General features: G+C 40.0%; 2 protein-coding genes across 3 annotated transcripts; both read left to right on the top strand.

Annotated features, from left to right (window-relative positions):
• The first annotated feature begins 8682 nt into the window (after window positions 1–8682).
• Window positions 8683–14105, top strand: csrp1a (cysteine and glycine-rich protein 1a). The gene is made up of 6 exons (XM_043225391.1): window positions 8683–8891; window positions 10925–11034; window positions 11904–12072; window positions 12501–12630; window positions 12740–12833; window positions 13509–14105. Exons 2-6 carry the CDS (start codon window positions 10926–10928, stop codon window positions 13583–13585), a joined length of 579 nt encoding a protein of 192 aa, XP_043081326.1. The 5' UTR covers window positions 8683–8891; window position 10925; the 3' UTR covers window positions 13586–14105.
• Window positions 14106–16766: 2661 nt separating this feature from the next.
• On the top strand, window positions 16767–18811 carry phlda3 (pleckstrin homology-like domain, family A, member 3). Of its 2 annotated transcripts, none has more exons than XM_043225419.1 (2): window positions 16767–17518; window positions 18136–18811. In XM_043225419.1, exon 1 carries the CDS (start codon window positions 17131–17133, stop codon window positions 17512–17514), a length of 384 nt encoding a protein of 127 aa, XP_043081354.1. In that variant the 5' UTR covers window positions 16767–17130; the 3' UTR covers window positions 17515–17518; window positions 18136–18811. The 2 variants fall into 2 exon arrangements, with proteins under 2 accessions (XP_043081354.1, XP_043081353.1); XM_043225418.1 differs by having other exon boundaries at window positions 16772–17516; window positions 18148–18811.
• The last annotated feature ends 3335 nt before the right edge of the window (window positions 18812–22146 follow it).

Genomic DNA, 22146 nt, shown 5'->3' with positions numbered 1-22146 from the left:
ATTCCATATCTTCATCTTGTGAGTGCGCTGAGCAACATATTGCCTCATTAGCTTTGACACTGGTCTAACAAATAGGGAAGAATTAGCCTGCAGGGTGCGGAGCGTACAACCAACAGCCTCTTAATCTTGACATACTTAAAATATCCACTTCAATCACTGTAATTCTGCATCAGAATCAAGTAAAAGGTGCTAAAATAAGAGCAGCCTTTTTTAAGTGGGGAATAACGGTAATTTAGGCCCGTTTGATAGGAACTGGATGTGAAATCCAGGCAACGCTAACTAGTTGTTAGCGACAGAGGGGATGTTTTAATGAGGACCGCAGGAGGGCTTTATAGAGACACAGCTGTGCTTGTAAATGGGCATCTTCTTCGTTTCGCTGAGATGTGCGCTGAATAGGGTGCAGGAAACACTAATTAAAGCAGTGGGTGATGAAGGTTTGAACGGGCCGTCGTTTCTAACTGTGAGACACTTTATCAACACGCTAACTTTCAGGCTAAAGGTTAGAAAAATGCTAAATCAAACAGTGCTTGATAACAACGCGGCAACTGGATTACAGAGGTTAGCAGAGCGCCAAAATGTAAATGTGTTCGAAACTAAGCCATCTGCGGATCCATTTGCAGACTTTATTTTAAGACGGTGTCTGAAATCAGGCGGGGATCGCAACGTCAGCAAACAGGTGCCGAACAGGCGAAACAGAAAAAAAATGGGCGCAGGTCAATCCACAAATTGCCACTTGGCTCCGTAGAGTAGTTATCAGCTAGAACAGTGATAAGTGCTACGCTATAAGTGAGTGAGAGTAAGTCCGAGCCTCATGTAGCGTGTGTTTGACTGGATCAGGTGGAGTATGGGAAATGAAGTCCAGGGTGATGTGTAACAGTCTGTGAGGTGTGAGAGTCACCATGATAGAAGGACGGCCTCTCGTGGATTTATTACAGCGCTGTTGTTAAGATTACAATTTCTACCAAATGTGTTTCAAACTATTTCTACCAAATATTTAAAGGAACAGTAAATACAAAAATGTATTCAGCTCACAAGGGACACTATGATGACATGGTATTTTTGTACATATACCAGGTGTACCAAAAAAAACTAATAACAAAATCATATTAAGTTGATTGTTGAATGTTTCTCAACACTGGACAAAACCAAAGCCACTCACTTGATGTTTCACTTTGACAAAGCAGGTATACTTGAATCTGACGATGACTGTTGTATGTACTGCAGTGCTAAAAGTTTCAAAATAACATAAAAATGACACTAAACCCAACCGTAAGTTTTCACAGAGGTAAACCCGATATGCATTAGCTGAAGCCATTGTGCCGTTTTTGATACATTATTAAAAGAATGTTTTAATAATGTATCATTAATGTATTAATATTTAAAAACTCATAAACACCTGATATATATTTAGTCGTTCACAAACACCAACGGGAAACTGTACAATAGCAATTTATGACTTCTTCATGGTTGGAGAGGGTTATTCACTTGTCATTGTTGAGTCAGACAGACATTAGTGTTATTATCACGCAGCGAAACATTTCAATCTATGCGTAAGTAAGATACTGACAGATTCCCTTGTTCTGAACAGATTGCGAAGGTCACCAACTGAATCCCGAGGGATTTAACAATAGACGCTGCACTCACTCTTGGATCATTTTACGGGGCAATATCACCCGAGACCAATTTATCCCAGAAAGCGCTTAGGTGACTCAGCAGCAGTAACCGATCCTGATAAAATGGATCAAATTGACCGAATGACTGTTTGAGGATGACCAAACTGTTTGGTCATCAGAATATAAAATGCATCAACAGACCACACGGTGATTTAGACGCACAACAGGGGGAGCCGGCAACATCTATCTAAATGAACGAACATATACAGATGCACACTTGTGGGGCAAAGAAGAGCCAGCAAACAACATCTATCTCGCTGGCAACTGTCTGACAGTAATTTACGGCGCCTTTCCCGGGAGTCAGAGAGAGAGTAACATGTCTTACGCAAGAAACGGGACAGCTAACATACATCAGATATATAAAGAAATGTAACGTGGTGTGCAGAAACGGCAATTAAATAGAGCAGAAATGATGAACGAACACAAAAAAGACTGTTTTGGGCTCTCTGTTGCCCACTACACGACGATAGACACATAAAATCTCATTTAATTTGAGCTTATTTGTTACTCCAACAATTTATGTAGCAAACAAAAGTATTAAATTAAACTAAATTTTACCAATGCGAGTGAAATAAAGATATTAAATTCTTACTTTAGCTCATTGTAATGAAGTAAATGAGCTAAAGTAAGGGTTTCGCCCTCCCGTCACTGCTAACAATTTTTTTTTGTCTATGCTTTTATGCACTATGCTATGTTATGCTTGACGAAGCCTGTCAAGCACGGAACGCTGCAAATGGCTCTCTAATGTTTTGGTGGTAATGTTTTTTTCACATCACAGGTTTTCAGGTACACATAGCCAAACATAGCTTCATCTTCACAAGAGGCCATCCATTAAAGAGACACTGATCAGAAGCGGTGCCAGTGACTAATTATCTCACCACATGGCGTGAAGCGCGTACAGATCTGGCAGCTCCTGGCATGAGGACGTGGCTTCAGTGCTGAATCCACAATGAACACGTCACGGATAGCATGAGGACGCAACATGACTGATGAAAATCAGCGCTCGCACTCGTTTAAAACGGTGGTAACACTTTACAATGAGGTGTTAACTAACGTGAAAAAAAGAAAACATTCGACAACGCATTTATTACCATGTTCATTCATCTTTGTTAATGCTAGTTAATGAAGTTGTACGGTTGTTCGTGTCAGTTCACATTGCATCAGCTAATGTTAGCAAACGCAACTTGTGATTTCAATATTGCATTAGTAAATACTTGACTAAATATTTGTTCATTAATAATGCTTTCAACTCAAAAGTAAAATGCATATAATGTAGTTATTTTAAGACATTTTACCGTTATTTATTGCAAATAAATTCAAATGAGTGGTTTTCCCAATCTTTTTTGAGTAAGTCGTCGTCGCGTGACCAAATATTTAATATTAATAGGTACAACATATAACAACTGCAGAGGAAAATGAACCTAATCCAAAAAAAAAAGACTCCAGACATCTTCATATAGGTGATCCACGGGACGCTCAGTGTTTCACACTGAAAAGGAGCGTTTACATCCAAATGTAAATTAACGCATACTACACAAAAATATACAGATACCTGTTTTAATGCATGCTTACTATAATTCTCGAGCAATGCATCTGGTTGCCATGGTAACCCCACCTGCTTGCTGCAGCTCTCATCATAGCAAACCTGATTATGGCTTTGTGCGTTTACTTCAGAAATGCTCAAATGTATTTACCAAATCGACTGGATTGGCCAATGTTAACCAGCGGTAACTAATGAAACTTCTTGTAAAGGGTTACCAAAATGGCAAACAGCTCGAGTAATATGATTATACAAACAAAAGAGATACGGTGAGAGTTTAATCTTAAAACATTTATCCTAGTGGGACAAGCGTCCTCTCGCATTGCAGTCAAACTCATCCATGATACAATATCGTGTAATACAGCACTATCAGATCAGTTTCTTCGTGTCATCGAAGATAGTTTCATGCCACTGTGAAAAGTTATAACGTGCAGTCATATTTCTAGCTGGGCTGATTCTTAACGCTACAGCAAATAACGCGATTGCAAGTCAAAAGCATTGCTTTTAACAGCAGGTTATGACAAAATATTCAGTAATTTACCTTTTAGGCACAATATTGCTGTGCAAACGAAATCCTTTCCAAACAAAGCCATTGCATGCTGACTAAACGCGGGATATTCGTACCTGAATGACTCCGTTTTTGAATGAATCAGTCGGGAAATGATTCAAAAGACTCACTCAAACTCAAACTGACAACTCTCACTTGTGTATTTGAATCAGAGTTTTTGAATGAATCAGTTGGGCACTGATTCAAAAGACTCGCTCAAACTCGAACTGACAACTCTCACTTGTGTATTTGAATCAGAGTTTTTGAATGAATCAGTTGGGCACTGATTCAAAAGACTCACTCAAACTCAAACTGACAACTCTCACTTGTGTATTTGAATCAGAGTTTTTGAATGAATCAGTTGGGCAATGATTCAAAAGACTCGCTCAAACTCAAACTGACAACTCTCACTGTCTTTGAATCAGAGTTTTTAAATGAATCGGTTAGGGCATTGATTCAAAACGACAATGTAATTTCTTAAATCAGAGTTTAAATCAAATTGTTTGTTAATGATTCAAATGACTCACTCATAGCTTTGGCTTAGTACTCTCTTAAAGTAATATTAATGAATCCGTAATATAATCCGCATTACGGTTCACTGAATCGTTGTCAGAAATGCGAAAGCAAAGACAGTCAAAAACAGTGAAGTTCAGCTCTATTACATGAGCATTTTTGACCAATCGTACAGAAGTATCGTATAACGTGATGTTATAGATAAGTCTCAGCAAAAATATATATTCTTTCATATCTATCGTTTCACTAGAACCTGTAAGATTTTCACATTTTTTGGTTAACGTTGACCTCTACAGTATGGTTTTAAAAATATATTCTTTTATATAACAGAAAAAATAAATGTTTTGTTCATTTTAGGGTTACTTAAAGCTCCATGCCCAGTAAATCATGCTTACGCTTATTATAAATATCACCAGAAAAAATGTAGAAGCTATGTATCTACAAATCAGCCTTGTCGGTCCACACACAGAAAACACAACCTTAGCCATCATCAACGGATTAAAGCACTCAGTGAAGCTAAAAAAGGCTGAAAGGAAATCTAGGATGACATAAAAAGACCGCAAACTCATCTGACTGCCTATCCAGATTCGAGAGTTGCAAATAATGAGGAATTACTCACGCCGCTGCAGAGCTGTGTGTGTTTCCACTCTCCTCCGAAGTGTGTGTGAAAGCAGCAGCCCTTCAGATGAAGGACGTGCTCACAATAACACATACGCGCACGCCGAAATATCTGTTGCGTAGTGCCAGAAGGCTCTTAGGCACAAAGACGGGGCCTATAGAGCGGCTTCTCCACAGATTACACACATTCCCATATGACAGTGCTGCGCGGAGAGATGGGTGGGACGCTCTGTGTGTGTGTGTGTGTGTGTTGGGGGTAAAGTCGGCCAAAGCCAAACTACTTGTGGCCCCCAGGCACGCTTTATGCCAGCACTTTTAGGGGAAGCCCGGCAGACGCCTCCACAATGGCGAGCCTGTGCCAGTGTCACCCCGGGCCTTTGTAAGGGGCCCCCGCTTCGTTTTACAGCCGCTAATGATGCCGCGAACACGGCCATCTGTGTGCGGGGGGGCCTTTTCTGAGCGCGCACAAATGAGCAGATAACACGAGAGAGACAGGCAGATTAAGGAGGCGGTACAAAGCAAAGTTGGTATGAGATGATTACACGGTTCTTTGTCGAGCCCTTTTAATTGTTTTGGCGGCATTATGCAAATGACGCGCAAATAGGGCGAGGACTGACTAAAGGAAATTAAATGGGATTTTTGTCATAAGGGGATTTCACACAAACACCGACTCGTATTTGAAAGTGTAATTCGGATCAATCGAATGATCCAGACATTTTTTCACACGGCTTTCTTTGCCACGCAAATTGCAACATTTACGCAAAACAATCGTCAACGGGGATTGAACGTTTCAATTCTGTAATTATTTACCCCTTATCGAGTGAAAGAAGATATTTTGAAGAATGTTGCTGTAGCAAAGCTGCCGGTAGCCACTGTCATAGTATTTTTTATATACTATGAGACTTCACTATACTATGTTAAGATATCTGTGTTTGTGCGCGACGTGAAAAAAAGGTCCAACTGATGAAAAAAATTTTCCTTTTTGGGTGAACTATCACTTTAAGAACACTTTAATCCTTTTAATCCTCAGGACTAATATACTATATTCATATTTCGATCAATTGTGGACAAGTCCACCAGATCCAGGGGAAAGCAGGTCACAGTTGTGGTAATACTTATTATGTCCTCGGTGCACTTACCAATTGAAGAAGCCATAGATTCATGTATAAAATATGGTTAAGCTGGTATTTAACAGGAGTTTTAGGAATGTTCCTGTATTCAGACAGTTCAATTTCAATTCAGATTTGAGCTGTATGACCAGAATGACAAATGCTATAAAAAATACTACCTTGTTTTACGAAGCTGCTGTGGCAGTAAAGCACCTCAAGTGGGCGACAGAGTTCAGTTTTAGATTGCCTTTCATTTGGTTTCTGGTGCATGTTAATTTAAATACTAGTTACTGCACATTTGTAATGATGAACTTGCCACTAATTACATTTAAAAACACTACAGCTGAAATGATAAACGTACGCTATAATATGTTGGGCAAGACATTATGTGTAAGTGTAGTTGTTTTATTAATTTAATAGCAGAGGTTTTTTACTTGTACAGCTAAGCACACTTCACACGGGTGTATCAGGGTGCATATTATATTTACCTTGTCACGTGACTCGATCCTCTCCGTGGCCTCATGGGATAGTAGTGTCTTTATGCACACTTCCGAACCTACTTTTCTGTAGTACCGTCAAACATAGCCTAGTTTTTGGTCCCGTGTTTTTCACCTACTACATAGTAGGGAAATAAAAATGCAATTTCGGATGCAGCCTTAGGCTTTCTGGAGTTTGTTTGATGGAAGAAAGAAAGTCATGTAGGTTTTGACACGTCAGGAGGCCACTGTCTCAAGCTTGATATCATTTCTAAATTATTAATCTACCGGGGAATAGCAACAGCTTCCGTGTGCGTTTCTCAAAAACATTAATTTGATGCCACAAGATGGCGCCGGCCAGCCTTATAAACATGACAACAACATCTGTCCACCGACGGCACTTGACTTTTAAAGTACATGTAATATTTGCAATCTAATGTGAGTTTTATTCAATCTCACAGCCATCATATTTTGCAGACAAATGACCTCTAAGCTAAATAAATCCATTTCCCTGTAGTTCTCTAGCCTACAAACACACAAAGAGGAGTGAGACATCATGGACTCAGGACCCAGACAGCATTCACTTCCCAGACAGCACTGTGACCTACAGTAGATATGACATTAAAACATATGCTTCAAATAATGCCCGTAATAACCGGAGGGAATTATGGAAATATTTTTGTGGTTAACATTTGGCTGCAAAACTGCAACTAGCCTACTAACACTCATTTAAACACTATCTGTCTGTTGCAAACTACAGTGTATGTTTTTAATAAATGACTGTACTGTAGTTTTTGTTGCGGCCGTGAACATTTCAGCCCAATAAACTTTCAGTTATTATCTGAAGCTGTGCTTTGCTTTCACTGGAGCTAACAGCCCTTCAAAAGCAGTCCTGCCCGCTACAGTAGATCATCCTAACACTGTAATTACCCTGGTACAGGAAGAGATGCTCTGACAACGGCCTGAGGGGATATTTAATCACCCGAAGAGGAACAGCAGTACATTGCCTACATGCTCGTGGCATTTCCAGACCCACCCAAGCAATATAAAATATGAAGGTCAGGGCTGCTTCGTTGGTTTTTAGCAGCTGGACTCCATCTGTTGATGTAAATGAACTATAAAATAATGCACTGTACATCGTCAGCAAGGTCACTTAACAAAAGTCTTGACAACGCGATTAAGCACAAGTCTATATTATGATATGAAGACAATAAATACAGTATTATAGAAACTATAGCTACTGCATTTTTCACACTACATTAAACGTTCTTTAAATGTTTTTAAGTCTCTTATGCTCACCAAGGCTGCGCTTGTTTGAGCAAGAATAAGGTAAAAACGGTCATATTATGAAATATTATTACAAATTAACGTTTACATTTTATTTACATGTATTTACATTTAATGTCGTCATTACTGCAGTCTTCTGTGTCACACGATTCTTCAGAAATCATTCTAATATACTCATTTGCTGCTCAAGAAACAATAGAAAACAGCCATTTAATACTTCTGTGGAAAAGCGTGATGCATTTTTAGAATTCTTTGATAAATAAAAAGTTTAAAAGAACAGAATTTATTTGAAATATAAATCTTGTGTAACATTATACTTGTCTTTACTGTCACTTTTGATCAATTTAATGCATGTTCTACACACACACACACACACACACACACACATATAAACTTTGAACAAACTGTAGGAATATGGTTGTAAAAAAATATTAATATTTTATTATAAGTTGATATAAATAAGGTTGTTCTTATTGTTATGAAGTTAGGTTCTATCGAGTTACTTCTAAAGTAGTGCATTACTTTTAAATGTACAACATCCAAGTCACTTTCTTTTTTTTTTTTCTTAGTAATGCCAATTACTTTGTTTTCCCATTTATTGAGTGACTTATTCATTTCACTTTCAATGTGAAAGGGCCAAAAATATAGCTTTTGTTTAATAATAATTAATTTAATAAAAATAAGCAAGCCCAGTCGAGGTGACAAAAAAGTTACGCAACAAAAAAAACCGCATTCGTTTTCGTAAAGAGTAACACAATTACTTAAGTTTTTGTGGAGTGACGCATTACTTTTACAAGTAACTTTCCTCAACACTCAGTATATGTGTTTTAGGATGTTTAATAGCTGTATACAGTATTTCCGCACAAGTTGAGTTCCCCGAGGTATAAAAAGAGCGCTGTCTCAGGTCTTCAGGTCTTGTTGAAGCGCTCAGCGTCGGTGAACAGGGTCATGTTCCTTTAACATCTCACCACATCTGACTCGCTTCCCTCAGCGCCCCACCCAGAGCTCCTGAGCTGAAGTTTGACACCGTTACCAGCCTGCTCTCATTCCCGCCGTCTGCTGGGCTTTGACTGACCGCTCCCGTCCGTGCCCACACACAGAGACAGAGAGAGAGAGAGATCAGTGCAGGTAAGGGGCTCTTCACGCGCTCTTCACGCGCTCTCTCCGCGTCTCCGCGAGCTCGCGTGCGTCTCGAGAGGCCCAATCGGTGTCGCAGTTTTCGTTTTCTTCTGAATTCTTTAAATTCCTTCCGCCTCATCAGACCTTCTCGATTTTACTCAGCTGGCTGAATTCTCGGCATCCGCGGAGAAGCAACAAGTTAAATCCTTCACTTTCTTCACAGTTGCAAACCGCTTGTGACTTCTCGGATCTAGAATCAGGAATGCGGCTTGTCCAGTCTTGTTTTGTAGCAGAAAAACTGGATTTGACCAATAATCATTTAGCCTGATAAGGAGTCTTTAAAACATTTTGACAAAGATTTTCAGTCACTAAAAAAAGGCTCTGTAAAAGGGCAATTTCATAGTGATTTATTATTATTATTATTTTGGAAGAATGTGTTAATCAAAAGGACCATTTATTTCCTTGATTATGATGCACATTGATGTTCCTAATGCCAGTAAACTGCTTGAGCTCTGGATGAGATTGAAGACGTACAGTATAGTAGTCCGTGTGTAAATGAGATTAATGAATTAATGTAGATTTGAATAAAGACATGTGATATCACAGGAAGCGTGAATGAGATTTAATCAAACCACCCCCTAATAGTATCATTATAATGTTCTTAAAGGGATAGTTCACCCAAAAATGAAAATTGTCATCATTTAGTCACCCTAAAGTTTCAAAACTGTATCTTAATTTTCAAAGTTAGAATGTTTGTTACTGGGCTGTTTCGGGTCACCATTTTTTTCACATTACGGACGTCAATGGTGACCAAAACCTGCCCGGTCACAAACTTCATTTCTTCAAAACATCTTCCTTTGTGTTCGGGCAGATTCGGAACAACTCGAAGGCGAGTAAACTATGGCAGATTTTTCTTTTCTGGGTGAACCGGTCCTTTAAGTCGATGCGAACGGATCTGGCCAACCTTCCGTGACCTTCTGTGGCAGTGTTTGCGACAGAATAAGGGAAATGGCCATGAGCGAGCGCGCTGCAGTGCAGACGTTATCGAGTCATTTCCTCACATCCTTCACAACCCTGCTGTACATGTTTAGAGTCGGGGCCCGGAGTTGGTGTTTAGACTGGAGACAGCAGAAATATGCAGGAATGTCTCGATTGCAACCAACCGCCCCTTTTATGGACAAATCAATGAGACATTTCTTAGCAATTACAGCAGATCAGACACATCATGATTCAGAGTCGAAAATACAGGCGTAAAGAAAACTGTACAGCCCTGGTCAAGAAACTTTAGTTTTGTTCGCAGATTATGGACATAAATGATTTCTCTTTTCTTTTTTGGCCTTAATGCAGGTCATGGACAAAAATGAAAATTGACTGATGCCAATAAAGATTTTTTTTTTAGTTTTTTGGTCATTTTTGTGGAGCTCGAAGACATGCTGTACAGCGTCATATAGTCCGAGTGTATCAGTGTAGCTAACTGGGACTTTTTTTTAAATCGTGTATCATTGCTCTTTTGTCACTATCGTTGCTTCCATTGTCCTCATTTGTAAGCCGTTTTGGACAAAACCGTCAGCTAAATGTCGCAATGCAGATTTCAGACGCATGAAAAAATGACCGATTTCTGTTTGGTTGCGTGTCGCGGTCTTAACGCGGGTTACGGATCCAATTCGGTCGGATTCTGTCTGAATTCCACAGCAATGTTAGTCTGATGAGGCGGGAGGCGTATTTAGAAAAGAGCGTTCGTGAACCTGCCAAACGCTGAAGTATAAGTTCTGCTCTGGAACAAGTACGTGCTTCTGAAAGTCCAAATGTGATTTCACATCAGAACCATTTCAGATTTCATTGTTTGGCATTGCATTTCTCTTGTGGCATGTCCTTTGCTAACTACAGTATATTTAGATATACGAAGAACTTCAGGTCTTTATCCACTACACTGTTACACTTTATCGTTTTTATTGTGGGATGTCCCCAAAAATGAGGAATTAGTAGGTGATTTCAGGTCTCGTCTGTGTGTGTGTGTGTGTGTGTGTGTGTGTGTGTTACAGCATGCCTCTTGGGGGTGGAAACAAATGCGGCTGCTGCCAGAAAACGGTGTATTTTGCAGAGGAAGTGCAGTGTGAAGGGCGGAGCTTCCACAGATCCTGCTTCCTGTGCAGTAAGTCCTGTTCTTTTTCCTGTGCCGTCTAGTCCACACCGTATCAGTGGTTCAGCTGGTTTAACAAAGCTTAACAGGGGCAGACTCTTTCTGATGAATAAAGATTAATATACAATGGATCTGTTAATAATTATTCATCTTTTGTACAACTACAGGCACAGCACTCAGCGCCGAAGTGAAGAAAGTGTGCCAGAATGCTTTTGAAGCTTTATTGAAGAGCACATGTCCAACTTTAGATATGTACTAAAAATAAATTTCAGTGCGTGCAATTAGTCATAAAACTGCATCTTGATACCACAGACCTTTCCGTTGAATATGTTTACAAGTTTAAATAAAGCATTAACATCTAGCTAATTCATTATTAGTACCTTTTTTGTGACTACTGCTAATTATGGATAATGTTATGATGGTGTATGAATTGGGTCACAGTCATTTTTCAGGTGGTAACAGTTTTTTTTTCTAGACCGTTTTCTGGCGCTCTCTTCTGGCTGTCTCTATAAATCACTTATGAAATATAATATTACCTTGCTTTGGGCACGCTTGCTGTTCTTCATACCAGACAGATTGTCTGCAGAAAAAACAAACAAACAAAGCTACTTGAATGAAAAATTAAACGCAGAAACTGCCGAGGTGTTCCTCTAGATAGAAGACTTTACAGTAGATATAGCAACGATCTCCTGGTCATTTAAGCAATGCATATTTTTTAAGCAATTATACGTTATCATGTTCTTCACTCACCCCGCTTTCCATCATCCATGTTGCTTTGGTAACCAGGTTATTGTCATCTATGTTTTTTGAAATCTTGAAGGCCACCGCAGAGCACTTTTATCTGTGCAGCTTGTCAGATTCACTCATGTTTCTTATTTCAGTGGTGTGCAGGAAAAATCTAGACAGCACTACTGTGGCCGTTCATGAGAACGAGATCTACTGTAAGGCCTGTTACGGCAAAAAGTACGGGCCCAAAGGCTACGGCTCCGGCGCCGGTGCAGGAACTCTGAGCATGGATAAAGGAGAGTCACTGGGAATCAAACATGTGGAGTAAATATTCTTCTTGATCTTAAATATTGCTTTAGATTGAATTCCTTTAGAACAAATTAAAAGCTTTTGGCATAAGGTGTACTTCATGCATATACACGGAAAGAAACCATATGATTACCATATATATAGTTTCTGCTATTTTAGATATTTCTAGCAGAGCATGTCTGCTACTCTTAATGAAGATAACATTTAACTGGGTGCAAAGCAAACATGTTAGCAAAGTGAAAATCTTCTATTCCTTTCTATCGTTCAATTTCTTAAATATATAGCAGAGGTTATTTAAACCATTTTGTGATGCATCTATAGGTTTTCTTGCCTGTTTTAAACTCAGCTCTTGGCCCTCATCCATTTTCATTCTTCAGATTTTCCTGACTGTGGCCAGTCTGGTGGCTCTTCAGCATCTTGTGTTGTGTGTCTTCTGATCACAGGCCTCAAGAACACCGGCCAACCAATAACCCCAACACATCCAAGTTCGCTCAGAAGTTTGGCAGCTCTGATGTTTGTCCACGGTGTAGCAAGGCCGTCTACGCAGCTGAAAAAGTCATAGGGGCAGGAAATGTAAGCCAAAAAGCACAATACCGTGATGATGCACCAAAAGCCACCAGCTATGGTTGTGTAGGCTCTCGATTCGCTCTTCATCGAGCGACTGTGGTCTTCTTCTCTGCAGGCATGGCACAGGGGTTGTTTCCGATGTGCAAAGTGTGGCAAGGGACTGGAATCTACAACTTTAGCCGACAAGGATGGAGAAATCTTCTGCAAAGGCAGAGTATCCAATGTTATCGTCTCTCCTTTTAGTGATTCTGTCAAGCAGCTACCTAAAAAATGCTGTCAGTATTGATCGATTGGAGTCAAGCTTTATTAATCGGGTCTGAATAGCAAAACCAGCCAATCAAAAATAGCAAATAATAGCAAATAGCAAATATCAAAACTCAATTTATGTATTATAGCAAATATTTAAACTGAGCAACAAGTTACAAGCTTTCTCAAGAAAACTATGAACCCGGCAACCCCTTGGAAACCATTAGGTACCCGTCTTAATTGGTAACAGTTGATGGTTTGCAATGGTTTCCATTTGTTTATTTTTTCAGCATGGAGTAATTTAACCATAGAAAGGCATTAATAAAACCAATACTAAATTAATAATAAGGCTTGTGTGGTTACCACAGAAAAGCCATCTAATGTCCATAACTCGACAATTAACTCTGGAAAGTCGTATTTTACCAAATATATGTTTTTATACTTTGAAAAGCCACCTTTTAAATGTTTATATTATATTAAATAGAGTCCCCTGTAGATGTACTGTACCTGATATATTTCTAAAAAGAATTGAATCAAATCAAATCAAGAGATCATGAACTGGTACTGATATCTGTAAAATCTTTACCATTGCCATAGTACCATATTCATTCATTTTTTTTTTTTTTTGCTCTTCGCAGGTTGCTATGCTAAAAGCTTTGGACCAAAGGGCTTTGGATACGGTCAAGGCGCTGGAGCGCTGTCACACACCCAGTAGATCAGCGTGACAACTTACCCCACGTTCCTTCACTCGTAAGCAAGAAGGAAACCGGAGTCCAGAAGCTTCATGCCTAAACCTTAAACGCGACGCATTCCAGATCTCAACACATTCCACAAAGCATCATGTCGTTGTCTTAAACCCATAAACATCTCTTCTTAACTCTTGAACGGTGACAAATGCTTGGAAGAATGTCAAGCATGTAAACTAAACATGAGTTTAAGACTTAATCTGCTCACCTAAGATCGCTTGAGATGGCACAGGTTTCGTGGAACCTGAGCTGTGAGTGTTCCTCTGCTTAGACGCGCTGCCTGTTCTCAGATGGTTTGCCACATGCTTGTTTGAGCTTTAATCACTCTAAAGAATGTTTTCTTCAGCATGAATGACAAGTCACAAGCGCTCCCTGGATTAAGGTGCACTAAACTGATTTGACTATCAATGGAAAGACATCCCACATATGCCTTCTGCACGTACTGTACTTCAAGAATACGGTTAGAAGTAAATGTACAAATATGCACGATTTTGGTGTCTTTTTTTTTATTTGTGTCCATCAAACTGAATAGTTGGTAAATGTTTGAGATTTTATGTGTTTTAAAACGAATGTGGCTTGCAAATAAGCAGAGCTAGTTACAGTATGCATTTCTAGTAGAGTATATTTCTCTATATTTAGCCCACAATCAATAGACCTTTATTGGTTTATAATCCTTTTTATTGTTTTCATTGGATATTGTACACTATTTTAAAAATAGCTTTGAAAAAAATATTTTTAAAAATGCATCTCATCATTCTGATCTTCTGGCTGCATTTATTTGATCCAAAAAATACAGTAAAAATATTACAAGTGTTTTTTTGGAACATTATAAAATCTTTAGGTCAATTTAATGCATCCTTGCTAAATGCATTTATTTCTTTTTAGAAATCCCTTCCTAACCATTGATCACACGTATTTTATTATATTTACATATTTACATGTATAAATCTCCCATTGTCTACTGATTCGACATGCGTCGGCATTCTCTCTATTTGTTGCACGTGAATGGTCATTTTAAAACGGGCATAATCAACGTAACTACAAACCATTCACCTAATCTCAAGGACCTGCTAAGTTCATGACCGGCTCATTGAGTCATTCTCCACATGAGTTTCACTAGGACTAAAAAAATGGACAGCCTGACACTTTCAGTGAGGGTACTTCCTTTTGTGAAGTACCTAATAACCCTTTAAATATCCGTATGTGTTTAATTAGTACGCCGATTGCGTGCATACTGTATTTAAGGGCCACGATGCGACTTGCATTACAGAAGGAAACAAAAAACAAACTTAGGCACACATCTTTCTTTACCAGTGGCTCCTCTGGAGCGAATGGGTGCCGTCAGAATGAGAGTCCAAACTGCTGATAAAAACATCACAAGTAACCTACACCTCTCCAGCCCGACGGTTAGCATCTTGCGAAGTGAAAAGCTGTAGTAAACAAGCCATTTTACCTTTAAACCGCTGTTTATATTTCTCTTCCAATGCCGACGGAGATGGCTTTTCCGCAGAAGGCAACAGAAGGCTTGTATTTTAGCCTGAACTAATAAGCCTAACTAATAATGCATTTGTTTACTATTTTAGCTCGACGCTCTCATTCTGACGGCACCCATTCACTGCAAGAGGAGTGTCGTAATTGATAATGATTAATCATTCCCACGAAGAAACACATCCGCTTGGAATATTTCACACAAAAATGAAAATGAGTCATTAAGCTAATTTTTTTGTTTTGTTTTTATATCACACTGAACGGGATATTTTCGTACAGTTCATCGACGGGAGATCAGAAAATATTACAAACCGTTTAAGTGAGCTTCTCGTAGGGTTACGCCCCACCTGCTCGGGCTGAACTTTTCACCTGACGCAGGAAAGTCAAATGAATGACTGCGATACGATCGATCTGTCAAACTAAATCCGTGGGAGGGACGCTGTTCGTACAAGCTGTCTGCGTGTAATGGCTGCCGAACCAAGGGAAGGAAAGGAGCCCCTGCCAGATCCAGCATTAACGTCAACCACCTACACACATTCCATCTGTGAAAGACAGACGGGCAAATATTTACAAAGTATATGGCCATTGATGCGGCCTTCATTGCTGCGTGCCGTTTGAAACAAACATTGATGAGTGTTCGACGCAATTCGAGCACATCTTTGTATTTTGCAGCGATTGCGTCACTTGCTCCAATTATTAAATGTGTGGCATGATGTTCTCGAAACGACGTGGCTTTTGACCCTCCTGACTGGGCTCTGAATGCTAAGAAGAGGCAAAGATTGTCCTCTAGTGGACATAACGCACAATAGTGTCCCGCAGTGTCTCAGCTGTGAAAAGAGCGCCTACTTCTCACGACCGGCGTGTATCAGCGAGGACAAGAGACGCAGAAGAAAGGCCTTTCTGATTTGAACAGATTAAAAAAAAAAGACTAGGTGTTTTCAGCAGATTCGTAATGGATTTATTCAGGCGTTCAATAACAAGACACTAAATAATAAATAAAGTGACAACAACACTTTTGGGATCTTAACCATGCACGCTTCAGGCTGCTTCGCGGATCTGCTGACATGCATATGACTATTTTATTTGGAAAATGTCATCCATAGGGAAATTAATTTAATTAAGTTTAAACTAGTGTGTTTATATATATATATATATATATATATATATATATATATATATATATATATATATATATATATATATATATGTGTGTGTGTGTGTGTGTGTTTATTTTACCCTACTTTTTATTTGACAGTCATTTTGACCAGAACCCATATTTTTTGAAAGCTCTGAAATTAAATCTTGTTTCTCGTAGAATTCTAGTAATTACATTTTTTAAAATCACCAAACCCCTATTACTAGTTTAATAATAAAAAAAATCAGTTCATATCGGTTTTGTGTTGCACTGCCATCATGCACGAACATATTTACACGATACTTTGGTCCTAAATTATGACAGCAGTTCAGTTTGAAAAGCGTCTCGACCGAGGGACTAATAATAACAGCGGTCAGGGTTTAAATTAACGTCAAGTGTCCCGTCTGAGTGATTGAACAGAACAGAAGAAAGGCCGTGTGAATGAAGTAAAGATGTCGCGACATGGCCTAATGTTCATCAGTCAGCAGCAGCAGCGTTCCTGCGCGCGGTTACAGTGACGTCACGGCGGGGCGGGGGGGAAGAGAGCCTTCAGAAACACGAGAAGAGTCGCTTTCGGAGGAGCATGTACCAACATGCCCAGACTACAGGACTTCCAGGCAGATCGTAACAATATATAAAAGTCGGAAATTGATCTTTCGCCACTGAGCAGCCTGGCGGCAATGCAGCGGAACGGGCTCTTTAGAGGAACCGCGAGCGGCCGAGACCTTTAAAGTTGAGCGAATCGAAATAAATGAAGGCGTTTTATTCTGCGTGCAGTGGGCGCACAGCGGTTACGCGCGCTCGCGTGCAGCGCTCGCTCGTCGACGCCGCGCGAAAGCAGCGACTCTAATTGTCGACCGCTTCTGGTTTCGCGCCGACCCCTCGTTCAGGATGAACCAGTGCAAAGCCGCGAAGGACGGCTATCTGGAGAAGAGGAGCAACGGGCTCCTGCAGCTGTGGAAGAAGAAGCGCTGCGTCCTGACGGAGGACGGGCTCCGGCTGTACGGCTGTAAGGGCGAGGGCGGCAAAGAGATGCGCTTCGAGCAGATGAGCACGCTGGACTGCGTGGAGCACAAGCGGGGTCTGGTCTACTTCACCATCGTGATGAACGGCGGGAAGGAGGTCGACTTCAGGTGCCAGCAGGAGGGGACGGCGTGGAACGCGGAGATCGCGCTCGCGCTGGTGCGCTTCAAGAACCGCGTCGCCGTTCAGACCGGCAGGAACAGACATCTGTCACATCTGGGCAGCTGCGGCGAGGGAGACGTCGAGCTTTGAGGGTAAAGATGTCGGTATTCGGGCTTGCTCGTGTGTGGCTCGGGAGCCGATTGTCCCGAATAACATCTGCTATTCATTTACTGGATTGAGCTCAATGAAAGAGCGTTCTGTCCGGTCCTACTAAATGACTAAATATTCCTTTATAGTCTTTACTAAAGGAAAAAAAAAATTCCAATTGGAACTCCGATGATCATTTGGAACCGATTTCAAACGATCTTTGGGAATTCCAGCACAGGGAAAACAAATATTACAAACACATCTTAATGCGCGTCTAGAATAGTCCTATGGAACATCAGACTGAGTCATAATAATAAAACAAACCCACCAAAAACTCCATTAGTTCAGTGCATTTCCAAAGCACTGTTAATGTGTGTATACCACAGTTATTCAATATGGTGTCGTTAGGTTTGGTGTGTTTATTGCATTTTAACCATAAGCGTGGACTAATGCATTTCCATGCAACAGAGAGAATGCACGAAAGAAAAATCATATGCAATGTTTCGGTTCCGGATTCTGTAGAAAGTCCAAGGCATTTTGTTCTGAGCATTTAAAAGGCATTGCTTGATCAGCAAAAGCAATTATTGCTTAATTCCCTCCATACTAACGCGGCGTAACTGTTGTCTCTCCACCTAGACACGGGCCCGGATCAGGAGGAGAGGGAAGTGAAGGAGGCAGCCCAACGTTAAGAAAACACCTAATGACTAAAAAAACTAAAAAAACTCGCATATTTCTTTTCTTTAGTGCTTCCGCCGTTTTCCAGAGCGACACCTTTCGGCGTGTTTACAGACGCGGCGGATGGATTTGTGAGTTTTTCCATGCACTTTAACTTCAGGTTGTCCCGAAGGATTGTCGCCCTCCGCGGTGATTCAGCGCTAACTTCACTCCGCGGCCGATTCCGGCTTGGACTTCACACTTTTAAAGAGACGCTAAACGTGCTACACGGAGGACTCTCTCTCTCTCTCTCAGTATTATAAGTGAAAGCACGATGCTGCTTTAGGAGACATTAACCATAGATGAAGTATGACTCACAGCTGCACTGTTTAACATTTCAGAAGTATTTGAGCGGCGAATCTGGACGCATTCACTGCTGTTCCCTGGAATGTATCCCGACTGGATGGAAAACTTGATGGATGTGTTTTTATTTTCTTTTCCGCTGCTGCAATTTCCTCCACGCTGTTGCCAAAGTTAGAAAACAACCCCCTAAAAAAAGGAAACGCGTTCTGCACGAAGCTCTTTGTACCATTAGGCACACGTCGTCCAAATAAAAAAAGAACGATTTTGTGGCTTTGTAAAGACACGTCGGGTGTGAATCTCTCTTAATTAGTTTCTCGAGGCCCGAGGCGAGACGCAGTGGGATTTTTAACGCTAATCACGAGCGGCCTTTCGGCTCTCGGTCGCTTTCTCGACTCTCGAAGTTGTCGAACAGGGCTTTTTGGTCAGGATGAATGGAGGCCGAGCGCTGCATTCACAAACTGGGGCGTGAAGGGAAACACGCCGTAACCGGTTTGTTATCTTAATGAGTCTCCAAATGAAAGGATCCGTTCGGAGTCACCGGTGAAATCCCGGCTGATCCGACGGGCAGATGTGATTGAGAAGAGCAGGGGGGATGTGTAATCTGAAACTAATTACACGTTACGTTCAGTCTGAGCGTAAAAGACACCGATGAATCAATACACGAGAAGTAGATACCATCCAGCCTGCTTTAGTTCCAGTTTGAGCTAAGTAAAGAGAAACGATACGTTTATGTGGTTTTGTCCCAGTCGTTACATTCTCATGATATGAGACACGTAACGGTTCAAAAGATATATGGTTGAAGGTAAACAAACCGCGTCTCATATTAAACACAGCAACAGATACTTATCAGCAAATATAGAGGTTTGGAGAATGGCGGACAGATACGGGTTTTTACGTGTGTGCATATTTGCACTGAAAATTACAATTATAGATTTTATTTGAATTATGCGGTTTATATTTTTATGCTTTTTACAAGTGATACTTATATCCAGCGAACATCCAGTTAAGAAACAGTGAAGACATTTGAAGAGTTGACGCTCATAATAAATGCTAATCATCGAATTTGTTTTTTTAAATATTGAGTCGGCATATTCTAAAAAAATATTTAAAAAAGGAAAAAATATATTAAAAACACACCTGGAACTTTTATTATATATAAATATTATATATATATATATATATATATATATATATATATATATATATATATATATATATATATAACCAATTATTACAAATAATAATGACAAAATTACTGCTATATATATATATATATATATATTTTTATTATTTATTTAATTTTTTTTTGGACAATCATTTCGGTCTGGGTAATATCAAATTTATGTAAGCAACTTTGTAAAAAAGTAAATAAATAAATACATTTAGTAAAATAAGTATAATTAACGAGGCTAAAGGCATTTGAACGCCTCCATTAATATCCCCAAAAAAATCTAACAATTCACTCCTCACACACGTTAACGTATCCGTCAAAAGCTCAGGCTGACTAGAACTGAAAACATCAGCGAACGCAGACTGTACGTCTATTCATACGACTCTGTGATGATAACCGTACAATCTGTCCCAAATGAAGCAAAGCGACCTTCTAGTGACACCCCCAGCCGAGTGTGCCCTGGGCCCTGCCCGCGGCCTGCCGATAACAGGCAGACTGTGTGCGTGGAAAACCCCAGAGCCGGCGCTTCTGAGGAGGCTCTGTTAAAAAAAGCCCCGGTCTTGAGATGACTCAGCAGTCAGGCAGCTTCCTCACAGCCCGCTGGACCTCGCCACACGCAGCAGCTTCACTATAAACTCCTCTTTCAGCGTGCGCGTGTATATATAGCTTTGAACTGCAATTAGCTGTATAATTGTCCTGTAGAGGTTGCCAAGCTTTAATTCACTCCGTCGCGGGTCCTTCAGAGGTAGAATGCGTAGTTATTTATTGACTCTAAATATATTATGTCATAATGGAGCCGATCGTGAATAGGGTCGCCTCGGCTCCTGTCGAACGTCTCTGAAAGTTACGTAACGCTTCGGTCTGCACCTGGACGCGTCGCGCAATCTTTTCCCCAAAGGTGTGTGTGTGTGTGTGTGTGTGTGTGTGTGTGTGCTACGGTTTTTAACGGTGTCATACACACACTCACGAGTCATGAGGGAGATGTGAAGTGTGTTCAGCAGCTGAGCTCTGATAATAAAACACTGCAGGAACCAATGGGTCGCGTTTTTTGGCGGAAAAAGGTGTTGCTGCCTTTTCAAAAGGTAGCATCATTAATATGTACACTGCAAAAATGGTCTCGATTCCAGCCAAAATATCTAAAAAGGATGTTATAGACGAGCTAAAGTTATCGTATCGTTTTCAGAACAAAACGTCTAGGCTGGAAAAGCACCCTTTAGAGATAATTTTGTACAAAGTTGCACCTTCTGAAAAGCTCTTGTGCCTTAACCGTTCGGTTTTTACCAGCTGAAAGTCTTCAAAGTATCATCTTTTGCGTTTCATAGAAGAAAGAAGGTTTTTGGGGGGTTTCGTACAAGTCGAGGTGAGTAAATGATGGCAGAACTTGTACTTCTGGATGGAGCGTCTCTTTAAGAGGTATAAAAGAAGCCGAAAGCGTGAGGTTAAGGTGCTGCTTGTTGGTTCTTCTCTGTTTCTCTCGAGACACATTCCAGAAGGCCGTGTGCGTCAGTGACAGAGGCGTGTGAGGAGTGTGTGTAAACCGTGTTAAAACAGCAGATGAGTGCGAGCCTCTTTAATCTGCTGCTCTTGTGCGTAATAAACAGAAAACAGATACTTTCCTGAATGATCTCTTGTCAATGACGAGAATCCTTCGGGAAACTAAAGCACCTAGCGGTCTGTTAAAACTTTGCTACGACCGTGAACTTTGTAATAGGTACATATTTAACTGTACATTATTCATTATATTTAGTAAGATAATATTTTGTCAGGGTTTTCTAAAATATTCTGGGTGCCGGGGGCTTCCGAGTTGATGAAAAGCTCATTTTTTAAATCGCTAATATTTAAATACATTTTAAATAAAAACAATAAAAAAAGCGGAATATTTTATTTGTGCAGTTGGATGTTGTGTGACCACTCTGAATGGGAAAAGGGGTTGTTAAATGATTCAGATATTAGTTTATAATCTCTGGGGTACTTCAGAGAAATATTTCAGATCAAAAATAGTTCCTCTGGCAAAGAGTTTGGGAGTCCTTGAGTTACATAATGCATTTCAGAAAGTCACAGCTGATTGGATGATAGAGCAAGTAGATCTCCAGCAGAGGGCAGACTCACTCAAAAATCATGTATATATATTATATATATAAATAATAATATATATATATATATATATATATATATATATATATATATATATATATATATATATATATATATATATATTTATATTTTTTTTATTTATTTTTTTTTTTTTATATAATTTTTATTTTTTTTTTTTTGAGCAGCGCTTACAGAGAAGCATCTGAACATGCTCCAGATAGATCCAGCTTCTCTAGCACGCAGGAGGACTGAATCTCTGGCAGGCTGTGGCTGCTGTTTTATGACGTCAGGCTGATTTAGTCTAAGTATATTTTTAATAACATCGACCCTATGTGATGGAAACACGCTTGTTT

This window comes from Puntigrus tetrazona, chromosome 23, assembly GCF_018831695.1.
Source record: "Puntigrus tetrazona isolate hp1 chromosome 23, ASM1883169v1, whole genome shotgun sequence".
In the NCBI taxonomy this organism is placed as follows: domain Eukaryota; kingdom Metazoa; phylum Chordata; class Actinopteri; order Cypriniformes; family Cyprinidae; genus Puntigrus; species Puntigrus tetrazona.
This window is presented reverse-complemented; position numbering and strand designations above follow the sequence as displayed.